Raw genomic sequence first — 19,278 nt, 5'->3', positions numbered from 1 at the left:
ATGTGATAGTTGGAACCTGTCCCTCGCGTACCCCGTGTCTGCTGCGCCCTTGACTGTATGTGTGTATGTGATAGTTGGCAACAATCTGCTGCTATAACATCCTCCGCTCTTCTTGCTTCAGACTTTCCACCAGATTTTGGAGCCTGGCTGCAGGAAATGCAGACCCAAACCTGAAAGATAAAGGGTCTGGCATCGAGTATTGAATGTTGCCCATCTTGAGGGGCGGCACCAAGAGTGCATGTGAACATCTCACTGATTTCTCACACACAGGGTGATGCATTCAGATCCCCAAACACTAAGATACCAGGGGAGCTTACTGATAGATTAGACTGTCGTCATCTGTTCAGCTCGCCTCTGACCCCCCCATATCAGAAACTTCCTGTTTCCTGTCAAATGGAGACCTTTTCTGGATCTTTGCAAATGTATATTCTACAAACTTTATGTCCCTCAGATACTGTCATTTCTGTCTATTGTATTAGAGAAGGGTAACAGTACATGACTACAGTTTGTTTGGCCATAATATCACTGTATGCTGTAGGATTAGGACTTCCCTTCATTGGGACTAAACCAGGACAACATAGAAAACACTTAGTATGTGGACACTAATGCTCAGTGCCGAGTAGTAAGAAGCCAAGCTTATCTGATACTGTAATAAAAAATATGAATACAGATATATATTGGTAATGGCATTTCAGTGTCTTTTTGTCTCTGAAAACAGACTTGACATTCTTTCTGTAGGTTTCTTTACCTTGTGGCTTTGCGTTAGCTCGTTGTTTTGGTTCCCTCAACTCGGCTGTCGAGTCCTTGCAGCTTAAAAGAGGATCTGTTGTTGTTGTTGTTGCTGACGACTGCAGGAGGCAGAGTTCTCTGACCTGTGACTGACACAAGAGCTGTATGTCTGCATGAGTTCTGTCAACGCACCCCTGATCCAAACTGTTGGAGTAGAGGAGTGCTGCCTGCTGGTGCATGTGTGACTCACACATTCAGCACAGAGGGAAGTGAAGGTTCATGTGAGTCCCAATCATTTTTCAATTATCACTTTTAATGCTTGCATGGGCATAGCTCCAAAACGCCTAAATAACGTTAGATCCTCGGGTAGGTCACCCTCAGTCACTCCCCGTTCAGAACTTCAAATAAAAGTGATTGGATTTTTCTGGTCCAGCCTCTAAATTGTCAATTATCAGCCGGAGGAGATCAGGGATCAGTCTTATTTATAATAAAAAAAATAGATTTTACAATTAATATATTATCTCTCATTTTGTATATGTATATATAAACTGTTTACTTATTGTCTTTGTAAAGCACTTAACTTTTCTTAGAAAAGCACTATTTATATATATATATAAACACACATATCACATATAGCTTCATGTTTCAACTGTTTAGCTACAGCACTCTGGCTGAAAGGGGAAAGGGGGGGGAGAGGGGCAGGAGATCTGATACCTGTTGCTATATTTACCATCTCCAGATAACTTTATAGTGAACTGATCACCAGTCAGTGACACTGCAGGACAATAAATGTGACCAAACAGTGCAGCGTATCTACCCAATTACCTTATTTGCCTTTAAAATACACAACACAAAGCAGTAGAGCTCCCAGTGCACATTTTCATTAATTAACTGGCCCAACACTTCAGATTTTTGTCCATTTGTCAGAAAATATCAAAAATCCAATCTGTATCGCCGAGTCCTGGATGATGTCATCAAATATCGTCACCATAAGGGAGGTGGAGCCTGAGAAAGTTTGGCTTGAAAATATCAGAAGTATTTGCAGATGAATTAAAAAGTAAAACAAAGTAGAATTGAAGGTCTGAAAACTAGATTCAAAACTCTTCCACAAAACAGCAAAGGCCATCTGGGTAGCTGGGTTGGTAGTTTGATCCCCAGCTCTTCCTGTCCTGTGTTCAAGTGTCTTTGTATTGGTGTAAGTGTGTAGTCTCAATTAGAAGACTATTATAAAGCGCTCCAACCCACGTAACACACTAGCAGACGGGCAAACAGTGATCTGGAGCTAAAGGTCGCCCCCAAAGTTCACAACACTGATGTGGATTATTCAAACACTGCTAATGTTTTATTAGTATGAAGTGTACCAAACCCTTTAGCTGACTTTGAGCAAGTACAGGAAGCGGTTTAACTGATATTCATGTGTTTTATATCCTAAAGGATTAACAATTAATAGTGACGAACCATTAAATGACGACATGAAACAACCAGATTGTAATTGAAAAGGTTTTATTTACTTTCTGCCTAACTGGTTATGACCTGGGTCTCTCCTTCTTGCCTTTGTAGAGAGCCAGCAGGGACACGTTGGCCACCTTGACCACCTTAAAACGGACTCCAGGAATATCACCAACGGCGTGACCTTTACGTCCAAATCCTGCCACCAGAACCTCATCGTTCTCCTGCGACACCGAAGGGAGGGGAGAGAGGATGACCAGTCAACAAAATGCATGCGTCCATGTATCAAGACATTTTAGGACATGCAGAGACATTAAGCAGCATCAATACTGTCTTTGTCAAAGCTGTGAAGTTCTAATCAGATGGCGTAACAATTTATCCACTAGTAATACAACTTCTTCAAGTCCTTAATTCTGCTGCATCACCACATGCTTGCTTGGCTATTATTCAGGGATGTGCACAGGGCAGGCTGTACCTCGATGAAGTTGAGGCAACCGTCATTGGGGACGAAGGCGGTGATCTTCTTGCCGTTCTTGATGAGCTGAACTCTGACACACTTCCTGATGGCAGAGTTGGGCTGCTTAGCCTCAACACCCCTGCAGGCGGAAAACACAAAACACTTTTTCACAAACTTAAAACTATTTCTAATTAACTGGAAGGAAAGGTCCAGAGCTGTAAGATTGAACAAAAATAAAATGCAATTCAACAAGGATTTTAGATTTTTTCAGTTGGTAATGGAGATAACTGACATTTAAAACAACCTCAGCCTTCTGAGCTTTAAACATCCAATGAGACGGTTTGAGTCAAACTAGCTGTTAACTTGAGCATCGAGGGGCTCAAACTTTATCAAAAAAGACAAAGGTCAAAAGGCTAAAAATGACTAGTGCTCAGCCATCACTCCACTTTCAGTTGTTTGAGTCTCAGCAGGTGTCCCGGTACTCACACTTTCTCAAGCACGATGCCTTTGGCGTGGGAGGCTCCTCCGAAGGGGTTGGCCTTCAGGGCGGTGCCCAGATGGGCCTTCTTGTACTGTTTATCGTGCCATTTCTGCTCACGGCGGTGGTTACGGAGCTTCCTGGCTGTGCGCAGACCACGACACTTTCCTGGAAGCCAAAGATCAGCAGGGAATAATGTTAGTGCCAACGGAGAACCAGTGTCTTGTAGATCCAGCACAGTATCGCCATATTTTCAGTGGCAATACTGCATTGATACAGTCGCCAAGTAATGATTATATAGGTCGGTTTGTATGCTTGACAATCCCATTGCAATATGTTTAAAATCACAATAATATAACAGACGTATCGTGATGATATTGCATCGGTAGGTGTCTGGTAATTCCTACCCCTAGTAGGGGAGGGGGAATCGATACAGCGTACTACTGCAATATTTTCCCTAGCAGTACTGTAATAATATACAAGCGCCATGTGTCGGGCTTCAATAATATTGTGATGGTATTGTATTGGGAGTTCAACCCTACACAGGAGGTGAACTGGCACCTCCCAAGCTACCAGTCCACACCATGTCCGTGCGGGGACTAAAGCTGGTGCAACACCAATCACTACACTTACTTAGATGCACTATTATTAAGATTAGGGCCGAGTGCCTGTAGCCATTTGACCTCTCACACATCAAGAAAAAGAGAAACATGTTTCCCAAGTCTCTCCAACTAGATTTAATTGAGTTCAAACTTAAAGACTAAAAAGGCTCATTAGGTAGCCTCTTGAGGACCAGGTGAGTCCAAAAACCGGTTCGCTTTCCTTCTACAGTGTGGCTAGTCCAACTGCTTTAACACCCAAGCCCAGGAAGGAAGAAAACCCGGGCTTATATTTGTGACTACACACAATGCCTGCAGCGACGCAAGCAGCATCACTTGGCAACAGGGCTAACCCAATTACACACCAATTAATTAACTACAATTCTGATTTTAATCAAAGTTTCCGGTTAACGTTATTACGTTACAAGTGGGACCGACTGGCTAGCTTTACAGCCACTACTTGGCTTTACTGTTAGTTTTAAACGATGTTTTGTACACACTCAGATGCCCACTTACCGCGACATCTACCCCAAAACTCATAAAATTATGACAACTGTACTCTGACAAGTGAAGGAAGCCGTGTTAGCAGCGCGCGGCTGTAGCTAGCTAGCATGAAGCTAGCTGGACAGACGAGCAGTCACAATCTGAGACTGCGCACGCAGCAACATCAGGAGTTAAGCCGTTTCGTTACCCGTTTAATTAAATACTAAAATATGAACATGAGTTGTTTGAAGTGCAAAACGGGAGGTATGCTATGCTAAGCTAACCATGCTAACCATGCTAACACGCCGCTTGTGTTAACGTTACGCAGCTCGGACGTGTTATGGCCGCTCCACGTTGCGAGGAAAGAGACCCGTAAAAACGGTCAGTTTTCTCATCCACTGTGGAGCTTTTTCCATTAAAAACACATCGCTAACAGTCTGTAAGATATTCATATACGACGTCGATGTGAAAAATTGCAGCAGTGAACAGAATAATTAAGTATTTAGGATGAAGTCTGAGCCGTACCCATGATTGCAGAAGCGAGCCTGGGATAGAAAGGAAGGACCCAGCATGCACCGCGGCAATGTCTAGTCTGAGGACCCCGGCCAGGTGTGGCCACAGAAAATGCCTGCCTGAAATGATCACACAAAGGTAAAGCTATCGTGATTTTTTTGTAGGCAGCCTAATCTACATATTAATTATAAATAGGCTACAGAGTAAACAACTGGAAAACTCGTGTTCCCACACTGTGATATTGGGTAATTTCTAGAAACATCAGTGTAGATTTAATGGTTTTACTCCAGACTTTTCACATTTTTAACAAAATCTGAGAGTTTTTCTTACATGCAATCTTACATGCAACTAAAGACCTATCTTGTTTTATCTAAAATATTTCTTTACTTTTTGTTTTAATGTTGTATGTTACGTAACATTTCATAGTTTCTTTTAAAGTGCTTGGAGTATGTAATTCAATTCAATTGTATTATAGTATCAATTCATAACAAGAGTTATGTCGAGACACTTTACAGATAGAGCAGGTCTAGACCATACTCTATAATTTACAAGGACCTAACAGGTCTAGTTGTTCCCTCCTGAGCAAGCAACAGTGGCGAGGAAAAACTCCTTTTTAGGAAGAAACCTGGAACCTGAACCCCCATTATTTGGTAGGCAACAAAAGTCACAACAACAGTCATAATAACAGTCATAATAACAGCCATAATAACAGTCATAATAACAGTCATAATAACAGTCACAATAACAGTCACAACAACAGTCACAATAACAGTCATAATAACAGTCATAATAACAGTCACAACAACAGTCACAACAACAGTCACAATAACAGTCACAATAACAGTCATAATAACAGTCATAATAACAGTCATAATAACAGTCCCAATAACAGTCCCAATAACAGTCACAACAACAGTCACAACAACAGTCACAATAACAGTCATAATAACAGTCCCAATAACAGTCCCAACAACAGTCCCAACAACAGTCACAACAACAGTCACAATAACAGTCACAACAACAGTCATAATAACAGTCACAACAACAGTCATAATAACAGTCCCAATAACAGTCACAACAACAGTCACAACAACAGTCACAATAACAGTCACAATAACAGTCATAATAACAGCCACAAGAACAGTCACAACAACAGTAACAATAACAGTCATAATAACAGTCATAATAACAGTCATAATAACAGTCCCAATAACAGTCCCAATAACAGTCCCAACAACAGTCACAACAACAGTCACAATAACAGTCATAATAACAGTCACAACAACAGTCATAATAACAGTCACAATAACAGTCACAACAACAGTCACAATAACAGTCACAATAACAGTCACAATAACAGTCATAATAACAGTCATAATAACAGTCATAATAACAGTCACAATAAACAGTCACAATAACAGTCACAATAACAGTCACAACAACAGTCACAACAACAATCATAATAAACAGTATAAATAACATTCACAACAACAGTCACAACAACAGTCCTAATAACAGTCATAATAACAGTCACAACAACAGTCACAATAACAGTCACAATAACGGTCACAACAACAGTCACAATAACAGTCATAATAACAGTCATAATAACAGTCACAATAACTGTTACAATAACAGTCACAATAACAGTCATAATAACAGTCATAATAACAGTCACAATAACAGTCATAATAACAGTCATAATAACAGTCATAATAACAGTCACAATAACAGTCACAGTAAAAGATAATGGAACAGTGACTTAAAAAAAAAAAGCAGTATTTGCTGTGTTGTTATTCCAAACACGTGGCCTATGTACATATCTGTAAAAATGTCTACTTATAGTAATATCCGGTATATTATGTTCAGTACACTTCTAGTTGTAAATCTTGCTCACAAAACTTGTTATCTATATATTATATTCATAGGACAAACCCATCTGTAAAATTCTGTTTATAATGGTATTCATTTCTATATTAATTCAGAACATATCCATGTCTTACACTAATTAAACCAGTGTATATCCTGCACCTGCTGCTATTGCACTTCTGGTTAGACCCAAACTGCATTTCGTTGCCTTGTACCTGTACCTGTGTTATGACAATTAAGTTGAATCTAATCTAATCTAATTTAATCTAATCTATGTATCTTTGATGTAGCACACTATTTGCCTCATTGATATTTGAAAGTTAAACAATCTGAGGAAATATTGGTGCTCAGTTCCTTTACACTGCATAAACAAACCAAAAAAACAACAACAACCTACTGACCATCTTGCCATTGGATCACACCAGACACCAAATCGGGTCCGGGGAGGACCGTGTGGGGGGCCAGGGCCCCAGGAAGTGCACCAAAACATTATATTTACTATATATATTATATATATTTATTCACTATATTAGCCAAACATTACATAGCAACTGTCGGTGGGTCATGTGATGACAATAACTCATGAAATCAATGTATTATTTTCCATGTCTAAAAATGTGAACATTCAAGGCAAATCCACCATGTTGGACCATTCGATAAACGTTATATGAATAACGTGTAATTCAAGCACTTTGTTTTGTCGGTGCACTCGTCATTGTGATGACCTTTATCTGCTGAAAGGAAATGTATTTTCCCTGAGCTGAATGTAAAATGTGGGAACAGCAGGGGGCGGGACCGAGGGGGCTCTCTCAACCCTGTCTGCCTCTGCTCCGACCTGATTGGCTGATTCATCAATCTGTCACAGGGCTTAAAGACGGTGGGCTGATTAAAGTAGATTACAACAGAGCGAGAGGGGGAGAGTGTGTGCTGGCATCACACTCTGGTCACCACAGCAATGGCTTCACCATGGAAACACTGCGGCATTATCCTCCTCTCCCTCCTTCTCCTCCATCTGGGATCCTCCACTTGCCTCGACCGACACGCTGCTGTCAGGTAGGTGAAGACAAAGAGACACACACACAGACTGAGAGGATGTTTAACCTTGGTGCTTTTTAACCTCTCTTGATTCTCTGATATTTGACACTTGACATGGTCAGCAGAGATTACTGATGGGTTACTACTGCTGGGAGCCCCACCAGATGGTCGCTGAATTAATTGTTTGTTACTTCGTCAGGGATTTTCTTATTTAGTCATTTGGGGTCAGAGGGACAGGCTGAAAACCCAACATCTGGCATATTATCACCTAAAAAGTAATTAGTGGTAAACTAGTCTCTTTATCAATGTTTAATTTACGTGGTTTTTCAGATGCCGGAAATTCCACCGGATGTCCCTCATTTCGTGTGGATGTCTGTCACCTTCCGCTTTCTTTGTGTCTGCATTTTAAACTCTGGTCTATCAATGAGGACTAGGTTAACTGGTGGTAGATCCAGACAGCTAGCTAGACCATCTGTCCAGTCTGAGTTTTCTGTTGCACGACTAAAACAACTTGTGATTTTTTTACGTGTTCCACCCAAACCAATTCCTTCCTGAGGCTGTTTTGCAGAGGCACCGTTGCTCTGTCCGGCGAGATTGGTGTGATTGGTTTAAAGAAATGCCAATAAAGCAATTTTCCTCCCATCAATGTTGTGTGGACTAGCCAGACCCTCATCTGCAGGGCTGTGGAGGAAGGTCTGGCTATACGAGACTAGTGGTAAACGTGTTGGCAAGCAACGTCCCACTGGAGTCATGTTTGTGTCCATCTGATGAATGCAAGTCCAATATTCCCTCTCTTTTAGCTCCGTTTGAGTCTCTACCATCTCCTGAGAAATGAATATCCAGTTGTCTCCTACATGGAGATCACACTGAGGACAGCTACAGAAGTCATGTACTCTGAGAGGCGTTGGAGATCTTATTATGAATAATTAATATGAAAACCATTGGTTAAATGTAATTTTCCATTACAATCTTGAGCTGCTAATTTTCCATTTTCTTCACCTAGTGTATCTGTCTGCTGTTTGGTGCTGAGTGGATTAGATGAGGATGATGAAATGTGAGGATAACATAGGTTTTTATTCCCTTAATACAACCCATAGGAATAGTGTATATATAGTTAAAAAGATAAACTGTGGCAGGAAATTGGACCCATGGAAGCGTGTTCAACCTTTCAAATTAAAATAACGGTTGCGGTTTGAAACACATCATTAACGTTGAAAAACGGTCGGAGTTCAGTAAGGTTTAGGCAACAAACCTACTTTGTTAAGTTTAGAAAAAAGATCATGTTTTGTGTCAAAAAACAGTAGATTTGTTACGTTATTGTACTTGCGGTTACGCATGTGACATAGTTTTGTTTGTTCCGTAAAGTTAAAGAAATTCACCCTTTAGTATATCACTACGGTCAACTTAATTATTTTCTGGATTTTGTATCATCGTAGTATCCAAACTTATGTAGAAATGCAGGAAATGGGATGGACTCCCAGACGCCCTGTGTGTGCGTCCCCCTACTTCTTAAACCAAAGTTACACCCTTGAAAATATTCATAACTTTTCAGCAGAAGGCTTGGAGTAGTGTTGTAATCTCTGTGCTGAGGCTTCAGAACATGTTTCGGTAAACCCCGTAAGATTTCCGTGAAGCGCGTATTGAGGCTTAATGACATCCGACTTTGATCACCACCTTCTTCTCAAGGCAATCTGTTTATTATACAGTTATGTTATACTGTCGAACCAGCAGAAAATACAATTAAATTACAGACTGTTCTCATGAAATTGTGTAAATATGACTAGCCGATTTGTATGCCATTATTGGCGTGTTATCCCGACGCATACTCACTTTTTAGCATGTTTATCGACTCTCTTTGGCCTCCATTGACTTGCAGTAGTGTGTGAATACTTGCAGTAGTGTGTGAATTTACACCACGAGCGAGTATTATGAAAGGGCGAACATGGAGGATGGGCGGGGTGGTGGATGGGTCAAACACAGGACTTTCACCCAGGAGACTCAACTGTCGGTTTCTTCTTTTCCTAAACCCAACCCTGTGTCACGTTTCCTAAACTCAACCCTTGCTTTCTTCTTGCGATAACACGGCAAGTCGCGTGTCTGTTTACGTCCGCTGTATACAACGTAGACATACACGCGGATAGCTCAAAATGCGTAGAGATAACAAGCCGCGTGGCTCAAGAAAGTAGCCGTGTATTTTCACGCAAAGTCATGATGACATGTTGTGTATTGATACAGCTGGATTACATCGACATTTTTCTTTCTCTTTATTTTTAAGTCTTTACTGGTGTAAAACACATGCATGTCACAGATGGTTCCGATCATCTGTGCTACAGCTACCTGTTCTACGCTTTTTGACCAAAAGGTGGGATTGCGGTCCAACTTTCTGCAAAGCTTCAATGCTTCATGCAGCTTCATCTCGCCGCCGCTAGCTTGGAGTCACCCTGCTCTTTGATGTCTCACTTGGCTCAGGCAGCCAATCGGTTAGAGCCAGTAAAGCTTGGTAAAACGTTTAGTGTAGTCCAATGTTTCCCAAACTTAGGGTCGGGACCCAAAATGTGTTTTATTGGGTCACCAATTGGCAGAGTTAAATGCACATCAATCTCCGGCTTTTCGAGTCTAGCATACCTGAAAAACAAATACAGAAACAGACTAAATGCTCAGCATGAGCTCAGAAGGGCTAGAATAAACCGAACCAAGAATAGATCAGCTGGTTGAAATCTTCAACCAGGCACATACATCTCATTAAATTCAAGTCAGCAGTATATAAAAAAAATGTGGTGTTGGTACTGAGGGATGATGCTAGGGTACAGACACACAGAAAGGAGAATAGAGACCTTTTCTGTTTTTGGTTACTTTCATTATGGAATAAATATGCTTCATATACATTTAAATTGATGGTTTGTTCCGTCTTTTGTCCACTGTTTAAAAATGTAGATGTTACAATGGTTAATGGTGTATTTTGTAAATTTGGGTCCCGGGAAGACACTAAATTTCTCTTTTGGGTCTTGAGCTGAAAAAGTTTGGGAACCACTGGTGTAGTCAACCCCAGCAATTCATGCAGTGTTATTATATCGTTTTTACTATAACTTATTAACAGTGTTGTGTACATGCTAACAAAGCTAGTAGCTGCCTGCCATCTAGCGCCATCAAAACAGGAAGGAAGTGGTAAAGTGGTTCACCAGCTGAGCCGTACCATAGGAAAAAAAAGGGTTTTGCTGACGACGTGTTTCTAATAACATTTCTCTCTGTGTGATTGGCCCCTACGCGAAAGTTGGTGCTCTTGTACTTCCTGCTTTGACACTGTCGTAATTGTAATTTCCTCACTGGGGATCAATAAACAGTTTTAAATTATTAAATTAAAGTATTCATAATTACAACAGGCAAGTAGAGGGCTCTGACGCCTAACAATGATAGATGAATATGAGACGTAATTGCTGATCATGCAAACAACTTATAAGTTGGTGAGAATTCTCTGTGAGCTTGTCATTAAATTAGAGCTAAAAGAAGAGTGGAGACTGTTCTTAATCAAATGGATATAAACCTGTATCCCAGTCATCCAAGTTGTCTTAGTCGTCCCAGTTATCCCAGTTATCCCAGTTATCTGATAGCATGTTGGACTTTCATGCAGGGGTTTGTGTCCTGCTGCAAACCCCAAGTTAACATTCCTGTTTTTTATTGACCATGATGTTTCCCAAACCTTGAGTAAGTGTTTAGTTGCCTCACCCTAACCATGCCGTAACCATTTCCTTATCATGATTTTTCCCAAACCTAAAGCGTATCGTAGTACCAGATATTGTACAAAGCGACAATTGTATAAAAAAATCTCATTGAGCAAAACACAAATTGGGATGAGGATGTTGATCTGTGTCTGCTGTTTGTGGTGTGTCATTTTTCTCCAGTGGGCTGCTGCTAATGGTAAAAGAAGGGAGAAGCTGCAAAATCTCCTTTTGGCTGAGAGCCATGCACCTCATCCTTATGATGTGTGTGTGTGTGTGTGTGTGTGTGTGTGTGTGTGTGTGTGTGTGTGATTGTGTGTGTGTGTGTGTGTGTGTGTGTGTGATTATGTAATTATTGCAATCCCACAATCCACAGTCCTGTCCTCTTAAACCAGAGACACGTATCCATTTTTTTCGTTGAGTTGGGAGGAGGATTTGACGACTCTGTGTCTCTTGGTCTAAACAAAGCACAACTATAATAAAATGAATATGCACTGAGAGAAATGTGGAACATATTTTATTCTACTTTTATGAGAGGCAGAATGTTCCTAGACACAGGGTGAGCATCCCATGGGCTCATTTAAATTAGACTGACTGATTTGTGTTGGATCCCATGCTCCCATACATAGATATACTTCAGATTTAGCCAGTGATAGACATGGGATGGACATCCAATCTGGCAAACTGTTTATATGATACTGTATTTCTTTTTAAAACTGCACCGGCTCAGCCATTTCACAAGCCCGCTCCTGGATTGACGGCCCCCATTCATTCTTCCATCCCCTTAAACTTTCTTATTTAGCCATGAATGTTGAATTGCTGCGGAGCAACGTTTCTCTAGACAAGGACCCCTTAACTGAGAGAGAGACGGAGCAGGGACCTCCTACTCCATGCTGCGTTTGATAAGGTTGCATGATAAGCTAGGCCTACAGTAATGTGTGGGCAGCCTATAGCCTTTATACCTTTTAGTGCATAAAATACTAAGCTATTGAAATATTTCTTGGTAGGATTTTTATGAATCAAGTTTTAATGATAAACCCATAATCCTCAAGATTAACTGTGCATGGCTACTTTACATAGTGAGGTAAGTTTATATGTATGCATGTGTACATAGGCTACTGTACATACACACTATAGGATAACAGCTCGTATCAGTTGCATTGTTTTTTTCACCTGGGCAGCAGTTTCCAGATTCTCCCATGGGTCCTCCAATGATTTCTCAGTTAGTTTTTTAAAATTATCTCAGATCAGTGAAAAGAATGAGCCTTTGAAACATTGGATGAATTGTTAATTATGGGCAATGATAATGGGCAATGTAGATATTGCATTAAAGATCAGCTACCCACTCAGATCAGCTGGTATTCTATAAGTATATATGAAATTAAAATGACAGATAAATAAGGTTATGTACTTCTCAGGACAATCTTCCAAAATTATTGTAAGTAATTCAGACAAGAAATTCCCATGTCCAAAAAGGAGTAGGAAGAAGTTTTTGGTCCTACCCCCTTTCTCTATTTTATCCTTTTGTTAAATTCAAAACTATGTTATTCTTCACTTATTAATATGTCTTTATATACATGTACACAGTACATAACTACCTACAGCTCAGACATACACATTCATACACATAGACACAGATGCATGAATACATAAAAGCACACACACATTTACACTTGACTTTTTTTTTTACCTACAGACCAGTAAGCCCATCACCATTATTTTCACAAGAGGCTGATTTGTATTTGCTTATAATACGTTGGATTCATGTTGAGACATTTCAATATTTATATTTTTTAACTTTAAAAAAATTGATCAATAATGGGGCGGCTTCTAGCTCACCCAGTAGGAGCATTCCTCTCTCTCCCCCTTTCATGTCTATCCACTGTTACTGTAATAAAGGGAAAAGCCTCCCCAAAAAAATCTTTTCAAAAAGCACTATAATTTGGTGGCCCCCCTGCAGTGACTCTGAGGACCCCCTGGGGGTCCCGGACCCCTGTTGAAGATCTCTGCATTAGAGTGATAACTGGATTTAAGTTGATCTTTAACTACAGACAGTTGATGGATTGGAGCTCTATTCTTGGCGGCGCCTCTCTCGGCCTCTTGATCTGCACATGCTCACTGCTCTCGTGGATGTGCTTTTTCTTTCTTTCTTTTTTATAAAAAGCGATCAGATTACGCTGTTTTGGTGTTAAGCTGAGTGTATTATAAAATCTTGCTCCATTGTTTTTTTCATACTACAACAGTCTCTCTCTCTCTCTGTGATGTGGGTCAGAGAACAGACAGATCTCTCGCCTGTCATCTTGAATGCTGATCAGGCGGGTGAAGGTCTGGCTCATTGGGGGTCAAAGCCTCAGCTTCATCTCCCACTCTCTGTTTTAACCTTCAGAACTGATTTTTGTTGAGGGGGATTTAAAATACCGTCATTGTGCTACTTTACTTTTTCTCTCATTTGTCTGATAGTTCTCTCAACTCTGTCTAAACATGCACTTGTCAGTGATTTGGCTTTTTTGACAAACCTTTGTGTTTTATCTAATGTTTTAACATTTGTTTTGGTTTCTTTATGGTTTTTAAACATACTTCACAAACTGAGGTTGATTTCTTATTGAATATTTAATCCTGACCCAACAGCCATTGGTCATTGGTTTTCATAAATGACTTGTTACAGTAACAATGTATTTAAAGACTAATCTTTGATTGGAATCAGACATCTCATCCACCATGATTCTCGTCACATGATAATGAGTCAGAAGAAAATTGGGATTGTGTGATTGTAAATGTAATTTGAAAACATTATATGTATGTTATTTATTAATCTTCCTGCCTCTCTTGTTCACAGTGTGGCTGTCTCTCCAGTCCATGGTGAGATCTATCTATCTATCTATCTATCTATCTATCTATCTATCTATCTATCTATCTATCTATCTATCTATCTATCTATCTATCTATCTACCTATCTTACTGTCTGTCTGTCTGTCCCACTTAGATTTTTGACTTGTAGCTCTTCCCATAAACCCCTCTGATTGACAATCATACAATTATTTGCTCATAGAAAACTACCCAAACCAACACCACCGACAATAGGGCCAAAGAACATAAGAACAGTCATGTTTCATAATATTCTTACAGTACTATGATCAGCAAGCATATTTGGATAAATTAATCTATAATTTAGCAATAGTTTCATGCCATATAAGTAGATGCAGCAGCACGATGGAGCAAGGCAGCAGCCAGCAGACACGACATTAACCACAAGCATATCAGCAGGAGATTAATATAAACAAATCCACTGAGACAAAATGCATGAACGTATCAAGGATTTTGTATTTCATTATACCTAATTGTACCTGTCCATGTGCTAGTGTAACCCTGAAAACCTGTGTACTGTACGTACAGTGTGTTACTTGCTGTTACTATTAACAGCAACTGGTTTCTCAGGTGATGTGCACACACGGATGGTTAAGCATGGTTGGCATAGGCTTAATAAATGGCTGCTCTGAGCCATTAGAAGACTCCTCAAAAAACTACTAATGTAAGGTGCAACCTTGTGGGGGGGGACCATAAAAACAAGTGTTTGTTGTAGTTTTTGCGCCAGTGCATTTTTCCTTCATGTGTATGTTTGTTAGATACATTACTTTGTCTTTAAATTATACGTTGTAAAACCCATGTGTGACTTAATTTACAAACTGAGGGAGTTCATCCGGTCACTGACTGTCTTTCCAGATGAAGAGGTTGCAGGGAGTGATGGAGGGATGTGGATGGAGGAGGGTTTGATGTCTGCAGACCAACCATTCAGACGACTGCAGGTAAACTCTGGTGAAGAACTGTGGTGGTTGAACACAGCATTTAAACTCTGGCATTCAAAATTGTAAGTGTCACTGTGTCAGAGAGTTTACATAATTTAGTTTCACTGCTGACGAAAAAAAGAATAGAAAAAGTAATAAAAGGAAAGAAGCACATGTGTTATGAGGAGGAATAACCCCATGTTGCCTTCTTGTATTATATACAAATAAACTCAGAATGGAAACAGCAGCTCTCTGTCCCTCAGGTATTGGAATCAGTCAGGAGTTTCTCATTAACACTCATGTTTATTAACATGTAATAACATTAGCTTCTCAAAACCAAACGTGGATATTTCATTTTTCTCACTTTGTTTCTGTCTCTGGCCTCGTCTCCAGTCTCCAGATGTGTCGCAGAGGAAGTTGCTACAGGTGCCAGGAGCTGCAGTCCCCTTCCCTCCCCTCAAGGTGGCGTTGTCTCCAGACGATTACGACTGTAACAATGCACACACACATACACACACACACACACACACACACAAGTGTGTCTCACTATCTTTGTGGGGACCAGTCATTGACATAATGCATTCCCTTACCCTTACCCTAACCTTAACCATCAAACCTAAATGCCTAACCTAATGTAGTTAAACCTAATACACACACACACACACATAGACACACACACGCAATCATGTATTGGATGTATTTAGTTTTCCCTGCTTCCAATCTTTCTTGTGTTAAGTTTGGCTAGAAAAATGTCCTGGACACAGATATTAAACTAGGTTTTACTGAACAGGATTTTACAAGCTCTCACTACATGGCTCTAAAGTGAGTGAACACCCTTCTTTGGATAAATGGAAACGTTCCCCAGGGAGGAAAATAAGTTTTCCAACAATAAGATTATTATAATCTGTAGCTATACTTTAGGTAACAACATGAGTATAGTGTATATGTAGGACTACACATAACACATACAAATAGCTCTTAAAAAGAACCTCTCATATGTGATATCTCCTTCCACCAGGTGTTAATGTCAATGTCCAATAATACTGTTGTGTCTCTGTCCACCAGGTGTTGTCCAACGGGGAGCCGTGCGTCCTCTTCCAGGCCAGGAAGCTGTCTCTCCGCTATGAGAAGCAGAAGCAGTTGGATCTGACGGAGAGAGCCTTTTCTCCTCAGAAACCCGTCGACACCAGCCAGTCCGTGTGTCGCCACGACAAGGCCACGTATGTCCACCTGTCTGTCTGAGGGACCCGTCTGTCCGTCTGTCCATCTGATGTGGCATACACAAAGCTTTAACAGCAACAGAAAACACGCGTGATTTAGTTGTACCTGTTTTCTGATGTGACATCATTTATTTTATTTTACCTTTATTTTACTAGTGGGAAAAAAAATGACATTGAGATTAAAATCTCTTTTACACATAACATAACAAACATAAACTTCTTCCAATCATTGAAATGTCCGACAGCAAAATTAAAGTCCAATTTAGATATATCAAGATTAAGGCAGTGTGTCCAGTAAATTACGTTAAATGAGATTTGTTCAAGAAAGGATGTTAATAAAAGACTTTTTTTTTGTTTAACCAGGTCAAAAAAAGGTAACCACTGTCTGTCTGTCTGTCTGTCTGTCTGTCCTCACCAGAATGATTATGAGGTTTGGAGATGTGGAGGATTTGAGAGGTCTGTCCATCAGGTCAGTGATACCATCTGTTTGCTATTCATGCCCTAAAATAGGCTCCAACTTTACATAATGGCCATCAGCTGTGATTCCTTCCTCACGTTTACGTTAAAAGGTCCCTGTGCAGTTCACATTAGGTCTTCATCGCCAAAACATATTTTGTGTATCCTTGAGGTCTTACAAATCTGTTGAATGCATTTCCTTAATTAATAATCTTAATAACTAATTTGCAAAGCCGGCTTTTCTTTAGTAACATTTTCAAACCTGCATTGTTCACATCCACGTTCCCGGTCTTCTCCTTCCTGCCTTTGCTGTTGTATATCTTGGGGCGTCACCACCTCCGTATAATGTAGAACAGAATAAATCAACACATAGCGAGGTATATGAAAATTAGTGGTCTGGGTGGTGTTGTAGTACAGGGGTTCCCAAAACTTTCAGCCCACAACCCCCAAAGGAACGGTGCAAGTGACTTGCGACCCCCCCCACTAGAAATGTATTGCTCTCAATCGCGCACGCACTATAGGCGTGAAAATCAAAAGAGCTGTTCCCTTTTTAGTTATTTGTTCGGTTTTATTTTAAATTTAGCCACTAGTTTTATCATGTGTAAAAATCATGGCTAACGTGTGCTATTTGTAATCATTTTTTAATTTTTACTTTATTTCTGGAAATCAACTTGCAACCCCCCCCCCCCCCCCCCCCCCCCCCCCCCCCCCCCCCCCCCCCCCCCCCCCCCCCCCCCCCCTCTCTGGCTAGCGACCTAGCGACCCCCCTGTGGGTCCCGACCCCCACTTTGGGAATCACTGTAATATAGTACACCTGAAAAGTAAAATGTGAAGTTTGGACTGACGGTCTCCTCTGGTCCCTCTGGTGTCAGACTGCAGCTGTCCAACACGTTCCTAGAGTCTTCGGGTCAGTGGTGGTTCTCAGTGGACAGCGTCTCTCTGCTCTACAACACCTCCGAAGAGGCTGTGTTCAACGCCAGCGACGTGTACGCTCCGGCCTCCTCCTCCTACCACTGCGACCACGTCAGCAGCCTGCAGCGCTACAGCGCCCTGCTGCTGCCCAGCACCGACCCCGCCCGCCGCTGGAGCATCACCTTCACCAACTTCCAGGTGCCAACCTGTCCATTTACCATAGTTAGTCTTGCATTGCTCTGACCTTTCTCCACAGCGCTGTGGTGGAAGGTCCGGCTACAACACAGACAAACTCTGGGATAGGAAACACATGCCTTGGGTTGTTTGCAATTCTTTAAACCAGTGGTTCCCAAAAGTTTTCAGTTCAGGACTCAAAAGAGAAATTTGGTATCTCCCTGGGACCCAAATTTATAAAAATACACCATGAATCATTGTAACATCTACATTTTTAAACTGTGGACAAAAGACGGAACAAACCATAATTTTAAATGTACATGAAGCATATTTATTCCATTATAAAAGTAAACAAAAACAGAAAAGGTCTCTATCCTCCTTTCTGTGTCTCACCCGTTCCTCAACTCATTTCTTATCCCTTCCTAGGATAAGAAAAGAGAGAGCGAGAGAGAGAGAGAGAGAGAGAGAGAGAGAGAAAGAACCCCACAGCATCTGAGCTGAACAGACCAGTGTAGCCTAAAAGAACGCTCATTCACATAAGATTGATATGCATGTTACTCTGCCAATTGGCGACCCAATAAAACGAACTAAGTTTGGGAAACATTGCTTTAAACCAATCACAATCGTCTTGGACGGCGCAATTTTAGGACTGAGCGATGGTGGCTCTGCAAAATAGTCTCGATACGGAACTTGTTTTGGTGGAACATTTGCAATCCCGCAAAAGAAAAAGCCACATAGAATATTAAGTGAAGTTTACTGTTGACACAATACAGTAATGTGAGCTATTTAAATTAGCTGGTTGCATGGTTAAACCTCATTTGCTCTTACCAGTGTATCACCACAGCAATCCCCACCAATCGGTCCCAAAACGTCCCAGTTAGAGAGTAATTGCCATAAACAAATCTAAACAACAATCCCTGAAAAAGGACCAAGCAGGCCTGCCTTGTTGCACGATCCAAATTTTCTTTAAAACTTGCCATTTTCAGCGTGCAGCTTGCTAGCTCTAGGTAGTTGTTTCCATAACCCCAGCTGACTTATTGCCTGATATTCAACAGGTAATCAGCAGCTCAATGGATGAATCAATGCAGAAACCAACGTCATCCATTAGGGCCGTGCAATTAATAGGAATAAAATAGTCAAGGAAAAGAATTATTTACCTCAAAAATAGTACGTTTTGCGTGTAAACTCTTATTTTCTCTTGTGTTCTGAACGGAAAAAAAAGTTTTATTTGGAAAAGTATTAAGGCAAATATCACAGTTGTAGGTTTTTTTTTTTTTTAATGCCACCCTCAAGAGGTTATTGAAGGTTCAAACAAAACTGACAAAGCTTTGATGGTTTTTTTTGTTCATTAATTTGCAAGAAATTGGTCATTTATTGTAAATGTAAATGTGCTGTATTTATATAGC

At 40.6% G+C, this 19,278-nt stretch overlaps 2 protein-coding genes across 2 annotated transcripts in view; one reads left to right on the top strand and one right to left on the bottom strand.

Moving 5' to 3' along the window:
* Positions 1-2,215: 2,215 nt before the first annotated feature.
* Positions 2,216-4,822, bottom strand: rps23 (ribosomal protein S23). The gene is made up of 4 exons (XM_034869890.1): positions 4,721-4,822; positions 3,122-3,281; positions 2,654-2,774; positions 2,216-2,402 (listed from the first exon to the last, which is right to left on the bottom strand). Exons 1-4 carry the CDS (start codon positions 4,722-4,724, stop codon positions 2,256-2,258), a joined length of 432 nt encoding a protein of 143 aa, XP_034725781.1. The 5' UTR covers positions 4,725-4,822; the 3' UTR covers positions 2,216-2,255.
* Positions 4,823-7,425: 2,603 nt separating this feature from the next.
* Positions 7,426-19,278, top strand: part of atp6ap1la (ATPase H+ transporting accessory protein 1 like a) — a 12,545-nt gene continuing 692 nt past the window's right edge. The window contains exons 1-7 of the mRNA XM_034869889.1: positions 7,426-7,630; positions 14,165-14,187; positions 15,049-15,131; positions 15,504-15,572; positions 16,176-16,330; positions 16,749-16,799; positions 17,659-17,896. Of these exons, the coding sequence (XP_034725780.1) occupies positions 7,533-7,630; positions 14,165-14,187; positions 15,049-15,131; positions 15,504-15,572; positions 16,176-16,330; positions 16,749-16,799; positions 17,659-17,896 (717 nt within the window). The 5' untranslated portion in view covers positions 7,426-7,532. The remainder of the gene's footprint in view (positions 7,631-14,164; positions 14,188-15,048; positions 15,132-15,503; positions 15,573-16,175; positions 16,331-16,748; positions 16,800-17,658; positions 17,897-19,278) is intronic.

Source organism: Etheostoma cragini, chromosome 4, assembly GCF_013103735.1.
Source record: "Etheostoma cragini isolate CJK2018 chromosome 4, CSU_Ecrag_1.0, whole genome shotgun sequence".
In the NCBI taxonomy this organism is placed as follows: Eukaryota; Metazoa; Chordata; class Actinopteri; order Perciformes; family Percidae; genus Etheostoma; species Etheostoma cragini.
The sequence above is the reverse complement of the archived record's forward strand: the minus strand, read 5'-3'. Positions and strand labels throughout refer to the sequence as shown.